This window comes from Hippoglossus stenolepis, chromosome 12, assembly GCF_022539355.2.
Source record: "Hippoglossus stenolepis isolate QCI-W04-F060 chromosome 12, HSTE1.2, whole genome shotgun sequence".
NCBI lineage: Eukaryota > Metazoa > Chordata > Actinopteri > Pleuronectiformes > Pleuronectidae > Hippoglossus > Hippoglossus stenolepis.
In genome coordinates this window covers 14251341-14278876 of record NC_061494.1, presented here as the reverse complement: position 1 = coordinate 14278876, position 27536 = coordinate 14251341, and the positions used below count along the sequence as shown (strand labels likewise).

The 27536-nt window shown below is 42.2% G+C and overlaps 1 protein-coding gene across 3 annotated transcripts; it reads left to right on the top strand.

Moving 5' to 3' along the window:
• Positions 1-3: 3 nt before the first annotated feature.
• tp53bp2a (tumor protein p53 binding protein, 2a) lies at positions 4-27536 on the top strand. 3 transcript variants are annotated; one of them, XM_047342350.1, is made up of 22 exons: positions 4-316; positions 638-790; positions 11319-11466; positions 12523-12636; positions 13853-13923; positions 14613-14714; positions 15858-16032; positions 16230-16411; positions 16515-16679; positions 16928-16966; positions 18517-18564; positions 19543-19726; positions 20487-20543; positions 22382-22465; positions 22568-22689; positions 22788-23196; positions 23670-24505; positions 25220-25357; positions 25513-25646; positions 25765-25931; positions 26088-26287; positions 26390-27536. In XM_047342350.1, exons 2-22 carry the CDS (start codon positions 764-766, stop codon positions 26429-26431), a joined length of 3444 nt encoding a protein of 1147 aa, XP_047198306.1. In that variant the 5' UTR covers positions 4-316; positions 638-763; the 3' UTR covers positions 26432-27536. The 3 variants fall into 3 exon arrangements, with proteins under 3 accessions (XP_047198306.1, XP_047198307.1, XP_047198308.1); XM_047342351.1 differs by lacking the exon at positions 16928-16966 and having other exon boundaries at positions 5-316; XM_047342352.1 differs by lacking the exon at positions 20487-20543 and having other exon boundaries at positions 6-316.

The window sequence follows — 27536 nt, the reverse complement described above, 5'->3', positions numbered from 1 at the left end:
TCTCGCGTCCAATCATGCCTTGTTTTCCTGTCGGTAGCATCTGTTGCTGCGGACATTGTTGGAAACCAAACTCTTCATGAGAAGAAATCAGGTTTAACATCTTTAAAGTGAAACTATAAACTATAACAAAGTTTGATGTTTACACCGGACTAGACGAGGAGGAGGGGGGTGGGGTTCCGCTCCTGGAGGAGGCGGGGCTTGAATTCCAAAGTGGGAACGAGTTTCCTCTCGAGACGTCACTCCGGGATAGGCTGCGATCCGCCGAGCTGTGCTGTCACTCATCGGGGTTTCGGGCTGATCACCATCGCTTCCTCCGGTGAGTAAGAAGCTGGAAAATATTTGAAAAACTCCCTCAGGTGTTCACTTGTAGTTTTGTCCGTAGTTTGATTTAAAAACATGAGGGTTTTCCGTCGTGTTCCGCGCTCGCGACGAGCCGTTACAAAGTTCTGAAGCGATGCACACACACACACACACACACACACACTGAACTACGACGGAAACTTCGGTCGCGAAGGCCTTGTTGCAACAGGTCCCCGGGAAACACGTAACAACATGTGTGTGTTCTGCTTGGTTTTGTGTTTGTTCCGGGGCTGAGTGGATGAAGTAACGTTGTGTTGTGTGTGTTTTTTGAATGCAGGACGCGACCCCCCAGGCAGGAGAAAGTAGCCCTACCCGTCGCGGGATTAAAGTGATCGCCAGTCCCGTCGCTTTCGTCGAAACTGCCAGTGAGAGACGGGGGTTCATGCCGCGTTGGGTCAGCTAAATGCGGCACGAAGCTAAAATGATGCCGGTGAGTTTGTGTTTTATTTCCCATGGCTACAAGTTTTAACGCTGTCCCACGGTTTAGCTTCTTCCACATCATAGCGCCGTGCTAGCCTCGCCGTGTTCCCACCGGGAGTCACCTGGACATTTAAATTGACGTGGCAAGTTGATGCGGATGGTACTTTGGTGTCATTGCTATGGCAACACAGGCTCGTGTTGTGAAGTTCACCAGCAGCTGTGTGTGTGTTTGTTACACTGTAGGTGACATCATTTATTTGCATTATTATCCCACGTATGTAAACACAAGTCTCCATCGCTCAGATGCCTTTTTGTTGTATTTTTACACTCAGTTTTGGGACAGTGATCATTCACCATTACTTTTATCTTAACTGCATTTATTAATTTATACGCTTTGGTTAGTATACATGTTTCCTCCCTGCTTGGAACACACAGCAAGCAGAGGGCACCTGCCAAGTCCTGCTGGACTCCTGCCATGTCACCACCATCATCCCCATCATCCTCATCATCAGTCCATTGCTTTTGCTGCAGTGCAATAGTCTCTGTCTTTCAGTACGTTTCTGATATGTGCAGAGGGGGAAGTGGTCTGCGTGCATGGGCTCACTGTAGTGAAATAATCTTCCCAACATATAGAGTAATATGGATTGTTTTTTTATTATCAATAATACCAATTGTTGTGAGTTTGCATGCTTGATGGTGAAGCAGCAACGTACGAAGAAGTGAATGAGCTTACGTTTTTAGGTCCAGGATTCATTTTACGTGAGAAAATCATAACACAGCCGCACAAAGAAGCAATGTTCACTGACTTATAGTTAATCGTTTTTCTCAAAATAGTTTCTGTTGACCGGCTTAAGCAACTAATCTTTTCAAACTAGTTCCATTCCAGCATGTGTTTCCAGGATATTTAGTTCATAGAGGAATGGACATTCATTATTACAAATTTTATACCTGGTTCAAATCAATGTTAATTAATGAGTTTGCTCGGGCTACACTGATGTTGTCCTTTTTGGCTCAGACTTGCCTCCCCTGACGCATCTTGTTCATTAATCATCTAAGCAATGGAGACAGATTAATGTTTGGATGACTCCTGTCTGATGCCTGGCGACCGTTACATAGTCATTTGTTAAAACCAAGGTCGGCACTCATAGACACCAGTATAAATTGTCACCCTGACAAGTTTTCATACAAGGTCTATTGTCTTTACATGGCTCATGAGATCTTGGTGATTGCCCCCTCTTTACACCAACCTGACAATATATATGTCTGTGGTTACCTTTGGCTGAAACACAGCTTCTGGTGTTTGCCTGATAAACACAAAATGGCCTCTATCTGGCCACGTCTGATGTGAGGTATTGTCTTATAAATTACTCTCATAGCCCGTGACCCTGCTTGCACAGGCCAGGGGCTCGGGGGGGTAGTGAGAATGTCATGTCGTAATTGCTGGCTGGGGATGGTAAATAGGGGGTCACTGTTTTCTGAACACAATGACGAGCAGGGACTCTTATACAGCATGTTGTGGAAAGCACATTGTGTGTGTCTGTGCTGTGGCAGCGTCCTGATAAGGGATGCTCACCCTTTATGCAACCATAGCATGTTCAAACTCATTTACCCATGACTTACTGATGTCGCCGCTTCAAACAGTCTCTGTCCTGCAGACTCTTATCGATGCCATATGTCGGGTTTGAATAATCTAATGTTAAAACCCATGTTTTATTTTGATGTCAGTTTTGTAAATATGAATTATATTAAGTAGACTATAACAATAACCAGGGAATAACAGGGAAGAAAAATGTGTTGGCACCAGTGAGAACCTTTCTGCACAAGCTTGTATTTCAAATGTTGCAGACACAAGTCCCACATCATTTCCTCATTCCTCTCCCATCAATCGAGTCGCTAGTTGTTTAGATTTTCCAGCAGATAAATCTTCGTGGGCCAGCCCGGCCTGCATTATTTTGTTACACTTATGCTGTGTCTCACAGTTGCTAGACTTTGTGGCAGTGTTAAGATGGTGGGAAAATTAGGTGATGCTCTGGGAAGCCTACTTTTGCTGTGTGTCAACAGAAACCGAAGAAGGCTTTATCTGCGGCCACCATTGCCTTTGTGTTTACTCTGTGGGAGAGTATGTGGCGGTTACGTAAACAGACCGTCACATCGGTGATGGCCAAGGACGTGCAATGGCAATACATTGACTTTTGTCTGAAGAAGTTGAAAGGATGTTGTTAGCTGAGATGCGGGATGTAGAATTACTGGAGGAATGTAAAAATATTTTCATTCCAAGTATTTATGTTGTTTAACTTTGTAATACCACTGTATAACTAAGTACTTAAAAATGTTTGTACACAAAGTTGATTTATTCATCAAAGGGTAGATTAAGGAAAGTTTTGCTGAGGTAATAATGAAAATCTCATGATGAAGCTAAGCAGAGTCTGTGAATAATGCTCTTGAATACATTGCCTGTTTGACTGTGCAGTGCACTAATGCCACAATACCAGCATAACATTAGCCTGGTCTCTGAAAGGAAGAACAGCACAGTCACCTGAGCAGGTATCAGCTTACCCACTCAGGGAAACTGGGCGACTCGGTTGTGAAAAGCAGAATAACACATTGAAGTCGGTGCAATTAAAGAAAGATCCATTTCCACACAGGATATTGGGGTTAAAAGATCGATCCAGTAATAAATGATCAGTGTTGTCAGGGAATCAGCACTGTAGGGAATGTGTGGCTCTGTAGGAATTAATAAATAGTCCCACAAACTCAGCGGTTTATAGTTTATGATCTGTCAGAACTAGTTTGTAGTACCAGTAGATGTGTTGTGCAACTGCAGAAACGTGTTTGTAGTTGTTACGAACATCAGCCAAACTAGAAGGTAGAATGAGAAGACTGCTCTCATAGAGCGAGAAGTGGCACAATTAAATCTAAATAGGGGAATAATGAGGCACATTTTCAGACGGTCTATCTCGGTAGACATCATCGATACAGTTGAATCCATTGTTTATATCAAAAGTGACAGAAACAACTAAAAGTGGTGAGCTAGAGGGCAAAGTTCTAACCCCAGCTTCTCTCACCTCCATTCCATTTGTCAATCATGACGTCAAAAGGGTGTAAATGTTGTATATTCATTTTGGGAAAGTTACAGAAATGATCAGACAGAGTTGCACACATTCAGTGATATACTGTGTGTTGACGTTTATGTTATTTTAGCTGAATGACTGAACTTCCATATTGATGCACTCTTGTAATTTCTTATAGTCCTCTTGGCTTATTGTCAGTCCTTCTTGATGACGTTATGATTTTTTCCCCCAAAGACAATATAGCTCTACCTCTAAAAACGTATTATGTGTTGAACGAAATATTCCTTTGCCACCAATCTCTGTTTCGTAGTTTCGTGGCGCCCGGTGCTCACTGCTGTGTGAGTAATACCCCTGTTCAGGGACTTTTGTGGAGACAGAAACTATCACCCAGGAACTAAATTTAGACTCTTGTTCTGCTGGTCCAAATGTTGTTTATGTTCATGAGTACTCAAAAAAAAAAAAAGTTCCTGCAGCAGAACCTTACCTCCTCCAGTCATTCACTCCCCTGCTTCACCACAGGCTGTTTTGCATATGACAGATTAAACGCCACAAAGACATCATTCAGTGCCTTTCTTTAGGAAGCCAATTAGTGTGCCTGCACATTTTGAAGCGCTCCCTCTCGGCTGTTGGTTTCATCATTGATAAATAAATCATTTTGCATACAGTAAATTCCTTCCCAAGAGGCCAGGTGTTTTCACAATTCTGTGAATGCTGCAGCTCTCAGTCATTTATATTTAGGTTTTTTAAGTCTGTCCAAATTAGGCCTTATTGTTTCTATGGAAGACTTCATCCACCCATCCAGAGCTTGGAAAAAATGATACATCCTCTCCCTTCTGCATGATTTTGACTCCCATTCCCTTATCTCTCAGATAAGCACGAAGTAGGAACTGTCTCATCACGTAGCCCAGGAATGGAAAGAGTATTGCAAGAGTGCGGATTATACAGTGATAGGCTAAGTACTGCAATGCAGACGGAGAGAAGAGCTTGTCCTGATCTAAGAGTCACAGCTATAGCTGCAGCTTCAGTGTGTTGTAAAAGCTGCTTGTTTTTCTGAATGTTGCAGATGAATGAGGGGAGTGTGCATTCTGATTCCCTCTGCGTTCTGCTGTTCGTTCCCCCTGACCTTTCCTCCTGCACCCTCTAATGCAGCGTTAGGAAAGTAAACGAGAGACGAGGAATAATGCGTAAAGCCATTGAGGAGCTTTCTGCTGCCTCGTCTTTTGGAGAGACTGCTATGCTGGAACTGTGTCAAAACTCTTGAAGACACACAAACACACAGAGAGAGAGAGAGAGGAAGATGTTGCTGCAGTTTCTTAAAAACCTGTCGTAATCACTTTCAGAGGTGACTCCCTCAACCAGAGCTAGTTGAATCATTCGCTTACCACAGCAATAATCTCTAATTGGAAATGTGTGTGGACAGGCAGCCCTAAGGTGAGACCCCTCTGGAGGGGTCCAAGATGTAGCCCCTGTCACCCTATCTCACAACACTGTCCCAGTTTTACCATGTTGTGTATCTGTTGCAGTCAATCCCAGTTATTCTATTAAGCCTGTCTGACACTATTTGTTCTAACTTGGACCGTAATCCCCTGGGGCAGGTATAGAATCAGTTTTAAAATATAGAAAAATAGCTAATTTATTCTTTTATTAAGACACTTTTAGAATTTTTTCTCTTTTATCTTTGGTGCATACTAAAGATGTTTGTATAATTGGTGAAATCTGTCTCCACCTAATTTTGAATTCAACACTCACTGAAATAATGTAACATGTTTACAATATACTTCCCTGTAACATCACCAAGTCTTACCTGCTAAACTCATCAGCATAATTGTTTTTGCTATTCATGTTTTTAATTAATACTGACTCAACTTGTTTAATCTTCGCTGTTTATTAGCAGGAAGCTGTAATCAGGTCTATCCGGGACCATAGCAACCACAGTGTATTATGCATGTAAATTCAGTTTCTCAGATTAGACAGACTATTTCAATGAGAAGCTGAATATATATTTATACTACATGGGACACAGAACCTCTTTTCTTTCCCCTTTTTCAGCCTCATTTGTATCAAGTACTGCAATTGTTGACCCAGTCTTATTGAAATAGCTTTGGAACAGTAACTTTATCAGTGAATCAACAGAAAATTAATTGGTCTGACAACAATTGAATTTGTAGTAAACATTTTATGGTTCCAACTTAAGTATATGAGTATAGTAAATTTACATTTAGATACTCAATTAGATGATCAAAAAATAGATGACTCAATTTTAATGTTGGACTCTTCAATGACCTTTTATCAATCCATCCACTATCAATACCACTTATCCTATAAGGGTCGCAGAGGAGACTGGAGCCAATCCCAGCTGACATTGGGGGAGAGGCAGGGTACACACTCAGGTCACCAGCATATTTCAAGGCCATTGTGAAAAATAACTTGCTGTTAAATCAGCCACACTCGCAAATTTCAGCTTTTATTTAGAATTTTTTGTTTTCAAAATATCAAACTGGATTATGAATGATCTGCGATGTAACTGTGGGTGTGTTTAGTTATTTGGATGTGAATTCTCTGTGACGGGCTTCGCCTTTAATTTGCTAGTTATCCTGATATTGCGGAGTAATTCCATTACAGCACAATCCCCTGTGATTTGTCTATTCTTGGACATGGGGAAACTGCAGTGCTGGACACTTTTGATCACTCTTAACTCAATGTACATCCAATTACATTTGGACACTAAGGTCTTGAGAGACAAATGCAATAGAATTGACCCTCACATGGAGAGAGGGTGTTTTCAAGGTGGGACATGAATTGATTTTCTGTTAGAATACAATTATAAAGGGACTGGTCTTCTAACTTTGTTTAAAATATTCCTTGAACTTTAATGCATTTGCATGAAGAAAACAACATCCTGCTCTGTTCGCGTGCACTACTCATCGCTCTATTAAATCAGTGCACATGTACATTATCGTAACGATCAGTGTGAGTGCCACACACACCAACACAACATTCCTTACTCTAATTGGCTTCGGGTACAGTGTTGATCTTTAAACTCAAGGCCTCTGTCTAAACAACTGGAAAGGCTGGTAAAGCCTGTTCCCCTGCTTCAGGGCCCCTCTCGTTTCGGACGAGAGGAGAGATCCAAGTTACTCAGCAAAGAGCCAATTTAGAATCTAATGGGTGGTGAGCTTATCTTCAGTGTACAGTATCTCACAGAATAGCCCAGAAGCGTATTAACCACAAATAGGACAGAGACATTGATGAAGACTCCAGGTTCCATACAATAACCGAACAGCTGATATTATATCTCTTTGATTTTCCCTGTCTCTTTCAGCAGGGCTGGTCACATAAGTGCTGCCAGCAGCAGTCCCTCTGCTCCTCTTAGATTTGTTCTTATTACAGTGTCTTTTTTCTGGTGTATTGATGTTACAGCCTTTCATCATTGAGATACACACTCCTCCTTTTTGTGTCCAGAAAAGAGGGTTGTGGGCATAAAACACTAACCCCCAAGACTGTTTTTGTTCTTCCTCTGTCATTAATGTCCTTAATTTTACAGATTAAATTTAGCAGTGAACAGTGGAATCTCTATACAGTTGCTCTATACTGCAAGCGATTGAATTCAAGCTTACTATTGTAATACTGAGCCAGTAGTCTGTTAAAAGCCGATATTTATATATATCAGATTAACTTAATCCCCGAGATATAGCCCCAATGACCTAGCCTTATAGCAGCTCTGCTTTGAGAATATCCACAGGGCCGGCTGCAGCGTTAACAGCCACATTTCTTTGCTTCTGTCTATAATTGTCAGTATGCAGTTCTGAGACGTCACACGAGTCCCCAAACCCTGGGAGACAGCTCTGACTTAGCCGCTGCTGTGATGGAAATAGAAATCTATCGCTTTAATAGAGCAGCAGAGGCAGCACGTCCCCATCTCCCATCCCCAGGGCGATCGCTTTGCCCTGTCTGAGGTACGAAGGAAGTGCAATTCAGCAGTTGCTCCTGACATCCCCTCTGATAGACAGGAGGCAAGTGGAGCACATTTTTTTCATCAAACACTGTCATATACAATCCAAAAATGGTACAGCTCAACTTCCTGGTGGTTTAAGGTAAAGTGGTACTTTCTGGTTAGCTGTCTGTGTTGAAATAGACCTATCGAACTGTTGTCAAGCTGTTTAATTTTACTCACTGTTGTATCTATGAATATTTAATGAACTCTCAAGTCGTCTGGCTGAGTAGAAACAGGGAGTATGGGCACTCTTCTCACCCGTCTGTCTGGGTAGACCACTTAAAGCCTTAGTTTTTCGTCTTTATCAAGCTGGCAGACACTCTATCGTCAGGCTGGGCATTATGGAGTTAATCAGATATTATGATCCCTGGAGAACTGTATTTAGAATGTGTATGACATTATCTGTTGTTGCACGAAGAATATAGGCTCATTTATGCTGTCTTTTTACGAAAACAGATCTGTTTCAAATGATGTAATAGTCACTGCCCACATGCTTCCTTTACGTTGGCATAGTTGTTAAGTAATACATCAACTAGAGGGCAGCGCAGAGGCGTGAGTTTCTGACCAAAACAAACACAGCGAAGTTGGGGAAGGTTGAGATAATGTACCTCTTAACAAAGATGCAAAAGCGTCCATTTGTCCCTGTGACCAGGTGAATTAACATCATATATATATATATATATATATATATATATATATATATATATATATATATATATATATATAAAAACTAAAACCCACTAACATCTGGCTTTCGTCTCCAATGGGAATGGATTACATCGATATTCATTCCCGGGTTAAATGACTGCAGTAGACACAGGTTTTAAACAGGTCCGGCTCTGATCGGCAGTGATGGGAATGTGACGCCCAGGTGAATGCGCTAATTTTGCATGACAGCGAAGAGAGAGCTCAGTTTTTGGTGCGTTCGTGACTTCAAACATGACGCACTGTTGGAAAAAAACATATACCACCATATACACTTAGCAAAAATGAGTCTTCACACATGAAGCTATCTCACTGTTCTGACATGGACCTGTCCTGTTTAATGTCACCTTCTCCTTTGTACAATATTGTGTATCATGAGAAACAGAAATATCCCTCTATATGAGAAGTGATTAACCTAAATATTCACTATTTCCTGAATCTATTTAGCATCTTTTGATGATCCCAAATCAATATTAATATGCATAGATGTATGAAGAGTGACCTGATTAGCTTAATGAATTGTGTATGTAGAACATGTGTTCAGTGTCCTAGCTCATAAGCAGTGACCGCAGACGTTAGGTGGATGAAGGTCAGCAGCGAAGTGCTAACTCATCTCGATTGAGGGTTGGATTGGGTGTTGGTGCTGGGCCTGGATCATTAACTTTAGTGCTGAGGAGAATATAGGCATTGCCACTCCCCCCACCCCTAATACTCCTTTCCCCTCCCATCAGTGTCTTCTCACTCTCCTTTCTCACCCTCACCCACCCCCATCGCTCTGTTGTCTCTCTTTCACTCTCCAAATATTAACAGGGTCATTTGAATGTCCTGCTCTGCTGGGAAGTTTGTGATGATGTCAGCTGTACTGTGCTGATCTCTGAATGGGGTTTTTTTTTGGAACCCTTTGCTAAATGCAGACTACATGAAATTGATGCCAGTTGAGGTTTCCGATTAATTAGCGGCTCTGACAGTTTTATTTATTATGTTAACCGATTCCAGTTTTATAACCACAAATAATAAAATGACTCAGATTAGACAGGAAATGAGCAGTGCTAATTCTATCTTTGTTCTCTGGTGGTGGTCTTCCTTCACAGAGCTTTTTCGTCTTCTATGGCCATTAAGGACCTCAGGGGCAATGTCTGTTTACAGCTTTCCGTACTGACAAGGTTGACTCACTGCTGATTCGCCCAATTGATGAGGATCTTTTTTATTTGCATCCTTATGAAACGAACCAGTTGAGTCAGGTCCTCTGAGTCAGACCGCTGCCCCTCGCTTCCACCTTCACGTCATCACCGTGGAAAAAAACCAACAAAACAAACAAAGCTTCTCTGGCTGTGTGTGTGTCGCCAAGGAGATTTTCAGAGGAAACATGTCACCTGCCCACTCCCTCAATAAAGCTCATTTGAAGAAGAAAAGGGAGAATAAAGCCTCTTATCTTAAGGCTGTTGCACTTTTGCTCACATAGTTCAAAAGCAACTCGAATACTTTTGTTCCTGCGCCCTGGCTGCAGCTGCTCCACACGCTCACCCCCGAGCCCTTTGTGCTCGTAACCCCGCTGACCTGATGTTCCCACCATGGCCCCTAAAGGCACGGGTGTTCACAGCAGCGAGAATAGAAAAAACCTGACAGTATAACCTGGAGTTTGAGGAGATGATATTGCTCAATTATACTTTCTGAGGGATCAGTTTTATTATAGCTTTATCAAAGCAGTCACTCCTATCCTGTGATCAGATTAGATATGAGTGTATTCTAGCCATAAAAGCCTCATAAGATACATCTGTTTACAACACAGGTTTTTCACTTTCATGTCCACTATCGGTGTGTGTGCAGGTTTTATACTGATTTTGACATTTCACCCCCAGTTGTGTATTTTTAAATTGACTGGGAAGGTATTAGTTTAACAAAGTCCAAGATTTAGTGATCTGAATTTTAGGCCTTATTACGTACTAGGTCTTAAATGTTTTAGGTAGGTTTTAAGTTCATTTATGCTGCTTTCATTATACTTTAAAATTGCTTTTCAGAGCAATGTTTTTGCAGCATGCATAGTTTGTAATGTCACTTTTCTCAACGATACAGTTATTAAGGTCTTAAAAATGTCTTAAAATGAACTGGTTAAACCTGCAGAAACCCTGTAAACAATACAGCAGCTGTCATAGTTTCAGTATGGAGTTTGACAGGAATGACAGCATTTGGAATGATTTGAAGACAGCATAATTGTCTGCCTAGTTTCATTGTTTATTTTTGTTTCTGCCGTACCTGAAGGCTGTCACATTCCTCTTCTATCAGTGACAGCTTCACTGAGATACTCCATTTCTTTTTGGATTAGATTAGTCCCTCTCACCCGTCAGTCACACACTGACGTACAAATCCAGCTCCTCCAGGGTCCTTAGTGGTTTTTTCCTCCAGAGTGCTTGGCAGGGGTATCAAGTGTTTGTGTGTGTGTGGTTGTATTGTGTGTTCTGTATTGTGTGTGTCTGAGGGATCTCTCACCGTGGTGACAGCACTAGTTAGCAGTTAGATGGCATGGAGTAAAACGGAATTCTGGGAAGCTGGCCTCTTAGGAAGGAGGGTTGGGAAATGGATACTGCAATCAGTGAAACACACACACACACGAACACAGACAAATTAGAAACCTGACACCGATCACAGAGAATGATGTGTTCTCTCTGCTTCTTTCGACATCACCAGGATTCTCCATCTTGTGCCACCATTTAATTTCTCTATCTAATCATTCTCTCTCTTCCTCTCCTTCTCCCACCTGTTGTCTCCAGATGTTCCTAACTGTATACCTCAGTAACAATGACCAGCATTTTACTGAGGTTCCCGTCACCCCGGAGACGCTATGCCGGGACGTGGTGGAGTTGTGCAAGGAGCCCGGTGAGGCGGACTGCCACCTGTCCGAGATGTGGCGTGGATCCGGTGAGCGCTGGTGCCAGTTTACCCACTGCTGCGTTAATCCATGTACACAACATGCAGAACATGAGATTCTCAGTCACACACTGTTTTGTTTGTGGAACATGGCTGTATCCCAAGGGACGGGAGTCGGTGCGCAGACACTTGTTTGTGTCCTTCCTTTAATTGAAGGCAAATTGCTTTTCTGAAGTAGACTATATATGGTGATGAGCCGTGTGGTCAACTGCTTGGTGCTTTTTCTTTTTTTTTTGAGGGGCTTATCTCTTTGGATCTACAATGCAAATGAAGCGTAGCCCATAATCCCTGTAACAAACACGAGCACCCAGACATCTCCCACATTTCTTCAGTGGGAAGGGAGTGTGTGATTTCATGCCTGCCCCATTTACCCATCTTTAAGAGTCAGGAAGTAATCAGAATCCCAACTCAAGGAGTCGGGCTTTATAGCTGTTTCCATGGTGACGCTGCAATAAGATGGGATAAAGTGCCAGTTATTGTGTTTGAGTACTTTCACAAGTGGACATGGCTGACAAGATCGTCACATTTTTCAGCCATTTCTTGCTGCAGACCCCTACTGATTCTCTTTGAAAACAAAGCAGTGATATTACATAAAATTTAGATTAAAAGCTTTTAATAATCTGTGTGTTATGATAAATGTTTTCTGCACTAATATGATTACATCAGGATGGTTTCTTTGACCTCTACTTGACATTGATGTGTCAGTCCATTTGCGTACTCAAATGAGTTGGAAAGAAAAAGACCGATGAATGGATGATGAGTCCTTTGGCTCAGCTCCAGACAGAATAATTTACATCACACATCACAGTTATTTTCTTTGGTCTCTGCTCAGAAAGATCAAATATATATAGATGGTGCTGATGAATTGAAGTTCCTGTCAAATGTAGGCCAGCTAGTGGTTGGACAGGATTCACAAAGAAAACCTTACACTAGTATTGTCACGTGTTTTAACTTTATTTTCATATTATATTTATATTTACCTAAGTTAATACAATTTCGAATTTTAAATATTAGTTTTATGGTTATCTTTTCACCTCACTCCTGCAGAGCGAGCCGTAGGCGACGGAGAGAGGATGCTGGATGTTCTCCAGCGATGGGGACAGCACAGAACAGAGGTGCGCTTCTTTCTGCGTCATAACCGAGCCCCCAGCAGGGAATCAGGTAAGTGTCCATTCCCATTATACACACCCCAATAAGGCATACAGCAGATAATGAAGCAAATGTTTTTTTTTCTGTAGTCGCCTCACTCACTCACAAAAGGGTCATGGCTTGGACAAAAAAAGACATTTGACACCAACCTAGTAAACACCAGAGATTCCTGTAGACTACACAACATACATACAACAACACTCTGGAATTATTTTACTGTCTTCATCCAGCAAAGGGTTTAATATTGGCAGGCCCAAAATCCTTCAACAAGCCTTATTTAGCTTGAAGACCAAGCCGAACACAGGGTTTCCCACATCGTCATAAGCCTGTTGCTTTTCAGTTTTCTTAGGAACACAGAAAACTCTAGCATTTTGGTCTTGTGCTATCCTCTCAGCCCCACAGTTGCGTAACTAAGCCCTTTTACCCCTCACAGCTTGAGTCTGGCCCAGGGATTAGATGGCTGTTTTCCCTTCCTGTTATCTTAGCCTGCTCTTGTTTTCCCACACTGTTAGCTTAGCTCTTCTTAGTCGTTCGCACCACAGCTCTGAATCACATTTTCTGTTACTGTATTTCAATTAAGGATGGGTAGACTATGTTTTTCATTGTAATTCATTGGAATACAGTCGTCCTGAATTGAGCTAGCTAAGTAATCTCACACTTTGTCACATATTTAACCTTACTATCGTCAACAGTCAACCAGTGCACGTGTTTAAGATGCATACTGTATGTCAAGGGTCATCTAAAACTATTATGCAAGCTAAATGGCTTTGGTCATTGGCCAAGGCTTTAAAGATGGGATCTGGATCAGACGCCTCCACCCCACCCCCAGCTTTCAAATGCCAGCAGCGTGGTCGGATATAAGTGCATTCATGTATGCAGACAAGCACATTACACACAGTTATGGGACCCACCCACAGACGGTTATGTATTACGTTAAATCCTGAGATTACGGCAAGTCACAAAGTGCACTGATCCCAGTTTTTTCCCAGAGGAACTGAGATCTACGCCCTCATCTGCAGTCCAGAGAAAAGCCATTCACCTAAAAGGGGCTGCTTGTTGTTTGTTTGAGACAATTAGAGGCAAAAAGTCAAGAGGAAGTTCCAGTCATTTTTCAAAACTGTCTGTAAAGGCCAGTAGTTTGCTGTTCCTTAGTCTGAGGTCACATTTGATGAAGCTCTACAATAGATAGTTATGTCTGATGGAGTCTTGCATCGTTTTTGTTACTCAGGAGGCTCAAGAGGCTCAGAGCCGAAGAGGAATGGAGTGAAGGGTCCTCAAGAAAGGAGGATGGAGAACGGGGTAGGTTTCTGTATCTTGTTTTTAGAAAATGTGCAATATACTCTATTGTTTGGTCAATAAAGGAGATTAGATATAAACGTAAGAAATATTCTACCTGACCCAGTTCGGCATAAATGAAATACTTGTTCGTACATCTGATTTCAATTACTTTTTTATTATTTTATTTTTTATTTTTTATTATTATTATAGGAAAAAATTGAAAGCCCTTTTTTGTAGGTCAAAGATGTTTTGATGCATTGTCACCAAACAAACTCTGTGACCTGGTTTGTACAAAAAGCTAACTTGATGATTTGCCTACAAGTATTAATTAATTCAATTCATAAACACACTGTACTGTAAAAATGCTAATGATCATATTACCATTATAATCAGCACATTATAACAAGGACATTACTATTATAATGATTATCAAGCTGATAATGTCACCAGACCGTAAGTGTAAAACCTTCAGTTAAAAAACTATCTTTATTACTGCTCTAAAACTCATAAAAACACAAAACAGTAATGTTGGTCCTCCTGATGGTTTGAAGCTGCTTATGATTTTCTGACCTTCTCTGAATTACATTACATTTGTTATTTGAACTAGACATGTAATTTATTTTATTTCATTTCCCTCTACACAAGTAACAAAACAACGAATAAGCTGTATTTGTATATGTTCTGACATCCTTTGTCCCCTTTTTGTCCAGGTGGCGACACCCCGCATGGACATGACGCTGGTCGAGCTTCAAGAGATGGCATCCAGGCAGCAGCAGCAGATAGAGGCTAAACAACAGCTCCTCGCTTCCAAGGTGCATAAAGGAGGAAGTGCAAGATGAAAGCGGGTGGTTAGAGAGATGGATGGAAACAGAGGGAGAAGGGTTTAAGTGGTGGAGATGAAAGTAAAATCGGCAGGAGGAGAGACCCACATGGTGCAGCAAGATTAAAGCGAAGGTTATTGGGAGAAAGCGGGGAGATGGTAAACGAAACAAAGGTGCTAAACAAGTCTAGTGCACTCAAGGAAATGAGGATGGGTTGTAATAGAGACCGCATTTGGAGGTTGTGACAGACGGGTGAGCTGAGTTGTGGATGGCTTCAAGTGAAGTGTTTATAATTCAAAAAGCCTGAATCAGCTGCATGCTTTGAATTCTCACTGTGCCAGACCCATCTGGTATTTGAAGATCTTTCTTATCTTGGCTGGAACCTTTTGGTGACAGCAGGAAAGATATGTGACAGAATACAAAAAAATTAAGTGACCATATTTTCCTCCTACGCACACTTTGATACCTTGAAATGTTTCAACTCTGCTGATACAGGTTTATGCACTGTATCAAGATGACTAAAGAACGCCACTTGTGTCTTTCTCTTGTTTCCTCCTTAAATTTGCCCTTCAGGCTGCAACCATGGGCTGCAACCCGTGTCCTAGAACCACTTGAGAATTCAGATCCAAGTACTTTGCATGCCTGAGGATAATATAACAAGCCAGGGAATGTAACCTCAAGCAGTCATATACACCTGCACGCAAGTCAACTGAACAAAGAGCCATTACCTTTAGCACACATGCCCTGAATAGTTCCAGATAGAGACTGTATTGTGTACATCTGGGAACCTCTTTCGGAGAACTCTGGCAGGTTATTTGCTGTGCACACTGTGCAAGACTCATTAACAAGACTTATTTTGAAAGTTTAACACTGTTTAACTCAACACACAGTTTTCTTATTTAACTCAGCAGTTTGATATTTAAAGCATTTCTGCTTAATAGAAACAGGAAGAAATTATTTTAAAAACAACCAAGGGCTCTTGTTTTTCCAGCCGCTAAACATTACCATAATATCTAATATCTTGCTTGAGAACAGTCACTACTGTGGAAAGCATACTCAGCCATGACAATGCATGTGTGTTTGATTTTATTTGTGGGTGACCTTTGCTCCATGCTTCCTCTCTTTTGTCTGCAGGAGCAGCGGCTGCGCTACTTGAAGCAGCAGGAGCAGCGTCAGCAGCAGCAGGCCTCTGAGCAGGAGAAGCTCCAGCGCCTCCGAGAGAACATTGAGAACCAAGAGACTCGGCTCAAGAAGGTCCGGGCACTCAAGGGCCAGGTGGAGCAGAAACGCCTCAGCAACGGCAAACTGGGTGAGTTTTGTGAATCCACAAATGGATCCCTGCACAGATTATCATATGACAGAAAGCAGGGAAGATTTTTATTTTAAGATATAAGAGAAAAAATAGGGTTAGGGTTATTGATATCCTGAGTTTCTCCTTACATCCTCCTTTCCTCCGTTATCATCTCATACCGTTTTTTCTTCCCTCTATGTCCCGCTCCTCTCCAGTTGAGGAGATAGAACAGATGAACAACCTGTTCCAACAGAAGCAGAGAGAACTAGTGATGGCTGCATCAAAGGTTGACGAGCTCAGCCGTCAGCTAGATTTGCTGAAAAATGGCAAAATGGAAAACTTCCATGACAACCAGAGCTCCGTCGCCGAACTAGACCGACTCTACAAGGAGCTACAAGTGAGCAGAAATAAGATTTAATAAATAAAATTCAACAATATTTGAGCACAGATGTTGAAACAATCTGTTCTCTTTGTGCTGCCTTCTTGTTTTCTCTGGTCAGCTGAGGAACAAGCTAAACCAGGATCAGAACTCTAAGTTGCAGCAGCAGAGAGAGAACCTGAACAAGCGCAACCTGGAGGTGGTTGCCATGGACAAACGGATCAATGAGCTCCGAGATCGGCTGTGGAAGAAGAAGGCAGCACTGCAGCAGAAGGAGAACTTGCCTGTGAGTATTATTAAACCCCAACAAAATATTAAAATTTAAAATGTTCACATAAACTGTTACAGAATACCCTCACATGTCATCATTTACATTTTGTGAAAGTTTTGCTTTAAATGTCAGCGTGACTCTCTTATAGTTTGTCAGGACAGTGATATTCATACCTGTTATAAGTGAATGAAATGGTTTTGATCAGTGCTCCACCTAGTGGCCTTATGATGAAGGCTTTTTGTGTCTTTCTTTACCTCGGAAAGCCTCAGATGCCCCGACATTCACAGCTCACCCATGCCAACGTAAGGCTCCTCAAAATTATTTTCTTCTGTGTGGGAAATTCTTGCGACCTCCTCATTTGAAGGAGTTGACACCTTTCAGTCTTTTTCCCACTTTTTGATCCCTCTGTTGGCGATAGCTGGTGGGGCTTGATCATTATTGTGATCATGTCACAGAGTTGCATCTGATTTTACACTCGCACTTCTTCACCCAGCTGTGTTTTCAGTCACATTTTGGCATAAACAACTCCTGAGGAGCGATGAGTGCATGCTGACACTGCAGACGAGCAGGAATGTCAGTAGAGATGCTATCTGCTCTGGCTGCACTCTTGATAAAAACAGGAAAAGGCGAATAACTATCAAAGTCTATCATACACAAACAACCATGTTAATTAAAACTCTAAATACCTGGAAGGATTCAACACATACCAGAAATCAGAAGGATGCATAATCTTTGTACTCGCCCTAATGGATGTTAGGATTTTGGCTCTGATCTCTATCAGGGGTCTTCATGCTCCTCTCTCCCCTTCTCCAGGAGTTGTTTTGAACACAGGTTGCCATGAGACTGTAAATCATCTATGGAACAGACTGCAAGGGAGAGAAATTAACATGTTCACTGCTTGAGGTTGAAAGCTTTTCATAGGAATAGCAAGGAAGTGAGGGTTGCTAAAAAAAGAAAAACATAATCATGTTCCACCGGATTGGATGGTAGATGATTTTATGTTTTCAACTTCTAACTTCACATTAGTCATTTGACTCTGTCTTCTGTGCAGTTGTCTAATGTAACTTGATTGTTCAGGAAATCAGCTCGATTTCCTCTCAAAGACAATTACGGTGATTCATCGTCCTTCAATATTAACTTTCTTTCTTTCAACCAAATTAACATTCAACCAATTAACTGCAAAGATCTTTTTTCATCATTGAATGTTGGTTCTTAACACTGTAAAACAAAGTCAAAGCTGTTTGTGTTGTAAATACAAAAATACCATTGTAGCAGGCAGCATGCATTATGTAATAAGTAAATAAGGAGGACAAGATCCAAAGTGGTCTATAAGTTAAAACATAAATAATAAATGTTATAATGGAGATTGTTTTGATAAATATATAATCCGCTCCCTGATCCTAGTTTACAGAGACCTTATATGTTTTTTGATCTTCGCTAGACATATATATATATAAAGTCAGAAGAGAACAGAGAAAGTAAACAACTGTGTGTTTGTGCATGTGTTTTGAGATGAAGGCCTGAAAAGGCTCTAGTGAGGAGGTGATTTACCCACTACCTGCCCGGAATCATAATGAGCGGGCCTTTTTCACATCAGCACAAAGACGCACTTGGTCCAAGCCGCTCTCTCCTCCAAACAAATAGCCAGCGTCCGACTTACATCACCAAACAGCCACTTCAAACCATACTGAGAGATGCTGAGGGAGCAGTCAGATTAGAGTCCTACTGCACCATCCTAGCCCTTTTAGTTCAGAAAACATTTAGAAAATGTAAATATTAGATTGGTAACAGAAAAGGGGATTATTTGGTATTTTGAACTGCTGTTGCATGTTTGTGCTTTTGTTTTCTCAAGAATGGCTACCCTGGTAAAGAGAGGGCTTCAAAAGACACTCATCTTCAGGTAATTAAACTAGTATTGGAGCTAAACACATGTGTCTCTTTTCTCTCTGATCTCTCAAGTATTACTTCAGATTCCATCAGATTTGTTTTTGATTGAGGCACGTTCATCTGTTTTTGAAGGGACACTTATAATGTCATCAACTGTGAGAAATGTTTTTGTTCAGAGGTTAAGCTTTATTAGATAGTGAAAGTACTTTACCCAAGTTTGAAGTGAAAGATGTGTCTGTTTGTTGGGTTTAGAAAAGATAAAGGGATTCAATTTCTTTTGTCAGTTGCATCTTATGATACATTTCTATAATTCAGATTCAAATTGAGCTGTATGATTTAACTCTCTCCTCAGTAGCTGTATAAAGTTATATTGAATATAGTTATTCATAGTAACTAAACATAATGATTGCTAAGAAACCTAAATACCAGTGGGATCGTTTTAAAGGCAGGGCTCGGAGAGGATGGCTATGTTCGTCTGTCATTACAACATTTTGGTTCAGAGCAAAATGTCACGGTTTAGAAGTTTGCCACTCGCACTGTTGCATTCACAGACATCATGATCCTTAGAGAATGAATCCTAATTTCCCCCACTTGTAATCATTAAAACCCCACCAGCAGGACTAGTCTCCAGTTGTACACCTCAAACACGGTCTGTCTCACTGCCATGACCGTTCCACTAGCACCACCCACAGGTCAGAAAATGAAGTAGAATCTTCAGTGCTAGCCACAAAAAAATCTGTTTACTGATTTCACCCTTAGCTTAAGTTTACAGATTTACCTCTCTTGTAAGAAGGATCTAAGAATGTTAAAAAATCCATTACACTCATCTCAATGTCACATGTTTTCTGTGTCATTACCTTAACATTATGTAACGTTTTGGTTATCATTTTCTCATGTTAATATGTCTCTGTCCGTCTTTCTCTGTCTCGCTGACCTTTGTTGCTCTAACAGCCTTGTCTGTTTTTTTCTCTCCCCTCTTTTCACTGTACAGCAGCCCTCTGATAGCCTGGCCGGACAGCAGACAGGTCCATCTCGAGTGGCAGCGGTCGGCCCATACATCCAATCATCCACCATGCCCCGGGGCCCAGTGAGACATGACCTGCTTGTAAAGCCAGCCTACCCTGACGGCACTGCCACCCTACCAGCCCACGAACCACAGAGCAAGGCCGGTGCAGGTCAGTAACCAGAGACAACAGACTGTCTGAAGCTCTTAGCTCACCTCTTAACTCATTTCTTTCCCTCCTGACCGTGACTCAGATCCCTGCTGGGGTCCAGGTGGCAGCAGGCATCAACATTGTCTCTTCTATCATTTTACATATAAATGAATCTGCTGCATTTGGCAATTGCTGAGTTTGCAACTGCTTAGTCGGTAGCAGAGTTTATATTATAGATTCTATTTTGAGATCAAATATAAAGGTGCTATGTGTAAGTTTTTGCTATTGCTACATTTTCAGGGTGAGCATTAACAGATGTGTAACTACAGCAAAAACTTGAGATCAGCATCAAACCTACCAAGAGCTGTGTCTAGTAGTGGCCTCTATTTCTATTACTTCTTTACTTCTACTGAAGTAAAGCAAGCATGCTAATCAGCTTACCCCAGCCCGGCTAGCCCATCTCAACACATTCAGATAGTGGGTCACTGTTGAGTCCGGTCTGCCTTGAAGAGAAGGTATTATAACATTATCTTGTTAACGCAATAATAGCTGAAGCTCTTGGCAGGTGACTATCACCACCACTAGCTCCCAGCAAGAAACCATGTTTGGTGGTATAGAAAATGTACTGTGTGTATATATAGCATCTTTAGGGAAACCAATAGTAGAGTCTTCAACTATTAGGACTCCTCAACAGCTGCTCTCTGTGTTTCTTTGTGTCTGTCATCATGGTGCATGGTCTATTTTTTAAAAATATAATGTGACAAGACTGCCGTCCCTCCAGCAGGAGCAGAGGAGTCTGGGACACCTGCTGGTTGTGATGTCACTCTGAGCTCAGAAGGTAGCTAGCGACCTCCTGGATGGTGTGTTATGACCCAGGTTTTACTGAGCCTGAACATCTCATTCTTTCTTCCGCTCTCCCGACATTTTCTGAATTTTTGATGTGTTTTGCAGTGAGGTTTTTGAACCAGTGTTGTTATTGCAGTGGTGTGTGCCCCTAGTCCATCAGCTATCAGCATTCGCTCTTTGCTGCTTGGCTCCTATTCCAGAGCAGCCAAGGGTCCTTAAAATGTCTTGAATTCAATTTTATTAATAAAAGGCCTAAAAAATTATAGATTGAATGGATCTTAATTGTAGGCAAAAGGTTACAAATTTCTCTACTGTGCCAGACTTATTAAAAGAATTGTTGTACATCACCCCACAGACTGCAGTTGCATGTGTGCAGTATAATAGAGGGGAAGGTAGTGTGGACAAACTAATGATGGATGAGAGCAACATATCCCCTTAAAGGATGTTCTATTTTTTTTTGCCATCCTTTATGTCGTAATTCTTTCTCACGCTCTTCATCGCTGACTCACTCTCTTAGCCTTAAATCAGCCCCCCAGTGGCTGGTGGGCCGTCAGTGCACTTCATCTTATTAAAAATGGATGATCCAACATCAAGTTAGTCATTATGAAAAAATAGGAGAGGGGATTCCCCCCCTTGTTCCCTCGCTCATCTCCTTGTGAGTCCTACGTTTTCCTATTTAAAGCAATCCTCTGAACAGGAAGTAAAAGTAACAAGTTTTTTCCAAGTCTGTCATGATGTTGCACACAATTATTTCTGCATGCTGAGTTGATGTGCAGTATGAAGCGAGAGAGAGAGAGGGAGAGGGATGGGCGGGGATGCTGAGGAAGCCGCTCTCAGCGTACACCTATTCCTAGTTCCTCTACAGCAGGAACATTGCATAGTATGAGACAGGCTCCTGAAGGCTGTGCTGGTCTCTGCATGGCCCCTAAGGGGGGCCCCTCATTCGGCCTGGCAAATAGCATGTCTACAGCCAACGGAAATCTGGAGATCTAAGGCTTTATTTTTTTTGTCTTTCAAATGCATCTTCCTCAGAAGCCATGTTCTTGCTTAAGCCTTTGAAAGAGCTGCGGGCTAAGAGAAAAGGTACACGTGTGTGTGTGTGTGTGTGTGTGTGTGTGTGTGTGTGTGTGTGTGTGTGTGTGTGTGTGTGTGTGTGTGTGTGTGTGTGTGTGCTTCTCAGCGGCTTTGTTTATATGTGATTGTTTTTCGTGAGTTATCCTCACGTAAAAAAGATCAATAGATTAGATGTTTTCATCACTTCTTTGCTGGATCTTTAGTCTTTTTGCTTGTTTTGCTGTTGTTTGTTGAAGCCTTTATTGAGATGTCTCCCCAGCTCTTTTTCTGCTGCTCTAAATGGGTCAGTTGGAACAAACACATAACCTTTAGTTGAACTGACATTCTGCGTGGATTCTGACACAATATTCTGAAAGCATTGTACTGGAAATCATCCTGTTTTGCTGTGATGCTAATCTTGCTAGTTGTTAACAGGCTCATTTTTGTGGCTCATCTGACTGTGGATGTTTGTGGACAAGCATGGCCATTGGCTGGGTCTTAGTCAGCCAACCGAGAAAACAAATGATGAGTAAAAAAAGGAGGCAAAACCCCCCCCAAAAACACCTGCCGTTCTTTTTCACAAATCCAGGATTTTTCTTCTTTGTGTGACTTTGCAAAGCACAACAATGTGAATGTTTTCTCTGTCTGGATTGATAATTTATAATGAAGCTAGTTTCCACTATGTGTATTGGAGTTTTGTGTTATTTCTACATAAAATCCCTCATGCTAATAATAAATTAAAATTAAACTCCCTGCTTCTTTTTCTCCTCTTTTCAGGTCCAGACTCTAACACCAACGGTCATGGTCCTTCTTCGACACTGCCACGAATGTCCTCTCACTCCCACGCAAACGCAGAACAAGGTAAGAGAAAACACATATGCAAACAGCACAGTCTTTTTATAGAATCTGTATCTGAAAATGAGCCCAAACTAATTACTGCCTCTACATGTGGTCTGTGGATAGATGAGACGGAACTGAAGAGAGACAGGAAGGTACGTCCACTTTCCATGTTCGAGTCAACAGAAGTTCCCACCACCTCCCTCCGCAAAAACCAGAGCAGTGATGACCTGGTCAGGGATGCTCATGTAAGAGGGAACAGAAAACACCTATCTCCTTTTTTATTACCATGGAGTATATACCCTGTCATTTAATTTGCTACCTTCCTCTCCTGTCATCTCTCTAGTCTGCCCCCAAGGCTCCGGTCAAGGTGCCTCCTCCCGTCCCCACCAAACCGAAAGGCCCGGGGGTTATGCCCTACAGCAAACCAGGCCTCAACACAGGCACTTTCCCTAAAGCCAAGCCCCACAGCCAGCAGCCCCAGGCTGCCCAGAACCGCACCCCTATGACACCCTCACAGAGCCAGACACTCCCCCTGCCCACCAAGCAGGACGTTCCACCTGCAGCCACCGTACGGCCCTTCACCCCAGAGCTGCCCTCCTCCAAAGATACCAGCCTGACTAAGCCCCAGACCTTAGCGGCCAGCTCCATATACTCCATGTACACACAGCAACCTGGCTCAGCCAAGCCCTTCCAGCCCAGTTTGCAGGGTGTTCTCAACAGGTCCCAGAACCGCAACAACGGATTCACCAGTGGTAAGACTATCGAGTTGTAACTAAACTAAACTTAAATTTAGTATTTGAGTGTTATTAAGGTGACCCAGATAAATGTAGGCATTCTTCATTGGATAGTTGTCTCAATTGTCAAAGGCTGTCCTTTCTCTTTGTACTTTGTGTGTTAAGTTAAGTTGACCTTACATTTATTAAGATCCTGTGTCACAACAAACTAAAATCTGAAGATAGAGTGATAGAATTAACCTGAAGGTGATAATCACGATATAAACATGGGTAAAATTAATTGGTATTTTTGCGACTCACCATACATCGACTGTAAGGTAAAGTTAAAAATGCAGGAGCAGTGACACTGGGCCATGTAGTTTATACAGTAATTTATTAATTTGGTAGGGATTTGTTCAATGACATCACACCACATGTGACATCAATTAACACAACATCATATCTATGCTGAAACTAAAGTCTTGAAACTTGCTTGCTATCTTTATTTGTAGTGTACGGTAAACCAGTGATCCCCATTGGAGGCCCCTTATATCCAGAGAACCCGTACCTGGACCGCCGCTCCCCTGCCCCAGAGTTTGAAGTTGACCACAATGGAGCCAACAATGTGGGTCCCATCTCATCTGAGGGCCCCCAACCGGAAACGGAGCGCACCCCCCGGCCCCTCAGCCCCACCAAGCTGCTTCCCTTTATTTCTAACCCCTACAGACATCAGAGCGAGGGTGACTTGGAAGCCCTGAGAAAGAAACTCTACAACGCCCCGAGGCCCCTGAAGAAACGCAGCTCCATCACTGAACCGGAAGGTCCTGCAGGGCCCAACATTCAGAAACTCCTGTATCAGAAGACCACACTGGCAGCTATGGAGACCATTGCGACCACACCAACCACCCCCACTTACGCTGGTGAAGCAGAGCAGGTGGCAGAGGGATCTGTGGGGCCACATGTTCCAAACCTTCTCATGGGTGCAGAGAACCACCCTTCAGAGACAGGACCTGCTCTGGAGGGAGGACAGCCGCAATCTTCCCTTCCTGTCCCTGCCGAAAAAACCAAAACGCCTTCAGCTATCCCAGAGAGTGAAGACATTATCCCCCCTCCTCCTCCATCCCACCCGGCCCCCAGGCCAGATGATGCCATTTTCCTACCACCACCCCTTGCTGGCTTGGAGGACATAATCCCCAACCTGCCTCCTCCGCCTCCAGAGGGCTTCCTTGAGGAGTTCCCTCCCTACCCACCTCCACCGTACCCCAGCGGAGGAGAGCAGGACAGTTTGGGAGAGGACACCTTTAACATGAAGGCACCAGAGGTCACGGGCCAAGTCACACTACCACCGGTATGTATCCCCATCATACACATCTGAAACACAGTTGTTTGTTTTTATACTACGGGTCCTTTAAACCCCCACATGTTTGTGATGGGGGCAGGTCATGAGTTACAGTAAATGTTCAGTGACCTGGCCTGATGTTATATAATGAAATGATCCTCATCAATCACTGCTATTGTTTCTGGAGAAAATGGGCCTCAGTCTGCTTACACTAAGCGGATATCCACCCTACTTTCTCGCATTTACTTTGGTGCAATCTGTGTTGTAAATAAACACCAGTTTATATTCTTGTTGTTAAGCTCTCAGTGTAACTACTTAAGTGTTTTTTTACCCAAAAGGGCAAACCAATGAGATTTCAGAGGGAGAGAGGGAAAGAGGGCGGTTTAGGGACTGAATCAACAATGTTGTTCCCTTTTAAGACCCATTCACCCACTTTCACTGGAGGGCGATTGTTCCTCATCAGGTTGCATAATCAAGGTTTTACAGAAATGAACCTGTGTCTTACAGCTTGTGCAGACAAACTGGATTAGCATTGCGCTGGGAGCTGGAAAAACAAGTCCCTGTTCTTTCAGTCCAGATTGAATTCAACAGAGCGTAGACGCTTTTTACCTCAGCAGGATGAGACTCTAAACATCCTCACTTCTTTAGATTCTCATCTCTCTTTTTGTTGTAATGGCTGTTTGAGATCATTCGTCTGATTCATGTTTATGACTGTGTGTTTAGGGGAAGAGGACCAACTTGCGCAAGCTTGGCTCTGAACGCATCGATCACAGCATGAGAGTGAAGTTCAACCCACTGGCTCTGCTGCTGGACTCGTCTCTGGAGGGAGAGTTTGACCTGGTCCAGAGAATCATCTATGAAGTAAGAAACTAATTTTTTATTGCATCTATTTCTGCTGTATTATTAAGCTACTATGGTAACATAGATGTTTGGATTGAAATGTCTAAAAGTAGTCTAGTAGTATTTCAGTATTTACTTACTTTTATTGAGACCATCTTGTAATTTCTTAATCGTAGGTTGAGGATCCCAGTCTGCCCAACGATGAAGGCATCACAGCTCTACATAACGCTGTCTGTGCCGGACACACAGAGATTGTCAAGTTTCTGGTTCAGTTTGGAGTCAACGTCAATGCTGCTGACAGTGATGGCTGGTGAGTTCAAGTTCACTGCTGCCATGATTGATTATGGATTATTCGATCTGAGCCTCAAGCAAGTCTGAACTGTCATTAGACACCTATACATTATCTTGTTGTTTTTTCTCTAACACAGGACACCTCTTCACTGTGCTGCATCCTGCAACAACGTACAAGTGTGCAAGTTCCTGGTGGAGTCCGGCGCTGCAGTGTTCGCTATGACTTACAGCGACATGCAGACGGCAGCTGATAAATGTGAAGAGATGGAGGAGGGCTACACCCAGTGCTCACAGTTCCTCTATGGTCAGTGAAAGCAGCTTTATTACAGTAGAAACCGCATGTAGCCTTATAGTGATCATATGCATATAACATGGATCAATAAGTTTACTGTTTAGATAATTTGCTTATAAATAAAGGAAATAAATAATGACATGAATTTTTTTTCATGTCTACCCTCAGGTGTGCAGGAGAAGATGGGCATCATGAACAGGGGTGTGGTCTACGGTCTGTGGGACTACACCAGTGAAAACCCTGATGAACTGACGTTCGGCGAGGGAGACTGCATGACCATCATCCGCAGAGAAGACGAGGACGAGATGGAATGGTGGTGGGCACGCATGGCCGACACCGAGGGTTACATTCCCCGCAACCTCCTCGGGGTGAGTCGGTGAAGTTGCATTAATATTGAATGTGTGTATTTTACACAGACTTGTTTTTCTGCAATTATAATATTGACATTGTCTCCTTGCCATCCCTCACAGCTCTATCCCAGAATAAAGCCTAGACAGAGGACCCTGGCTTAAAACACAAAGACCCTGGACATTCCAGTCAGCCAGCGTGCGCGTGCACACACACGAACAAACCCACACGCTTTAACAGACTGGAAAAGAGACAGACTCTGCTGAAATGAAGAGACAACGACAGACCAAACCATATGAAGGATCAACTCTGAGCTCTTTCTGGCACTTTTCTGTTTCTACAATAGAAGGATTCTCTCTCTCTCTCCCTCTTACTGTGTACTTTGTACTCAAGACACTAGTGGCATTGTTTTTCCTTGACCCTGCTGTTTTTGTACTTAGCATCTGAACTACTCAGCTACTATTTCTAAAGTGACAGAAACTCAAAACTTGGGATGTAAAAGGAACGAGCAGTATTTTTATTTCTAGAAAGTGATTTTTACACTTTTGAACTGTTCTTTATTTTCTAACAAACTTGGGGCTCTACGTTGCATGTGGTGAACGAGTGGATGATTCTTTTGAATTGCTGATACCTTGACAATCTTAGGGAGCTTGTTTCTCGTCGTCTACCCTGAGTAACCGTGCCTCTGTATATCTACACTGGAGGTGAAAAGTTTCAGCTGTGACCACCACTGTTCTGCCTAAATCGATGAAATATGAAAGGATTGGTGGGAAAGACAGACGGTGAAGCTTTTGATTGATCTTTTGCTGTTCACGCTGTGGTCGATGATGCCCAGAAATCCAGTCTCCTGCAGTGACACGTGTTTAAGATGCCACAAGATACCACAAGATACTGTGTATACATGTACTTCTGTCACACAAACTAGTGAAATGTTGCTGTAGGAATGATATTGTTATGAAAATGGATTTCAATAAGTATGAATTTTACAATACAGTCATGTAATGAGGCAAGCCTAATACCAAGAATCTTGACTTTTTGTAGTGATCAGTAAGAGATGACTCATTATATTGTAAAGTCACAACAGTCAAACAAGTCAAGTCATCTCTTAAAAGCAAAAAATTACATTCCCAAAACTCACCTTATCACATATCTCTGTCAACTCAGATGTATTTATTTTTGTTATGTTTTTCTTTAGCCCTTTTGTCATAATTATAACCTCAAATGTACTGTAGTATTTCAAGCATTTACAATAAAATAATTTGTACTAAG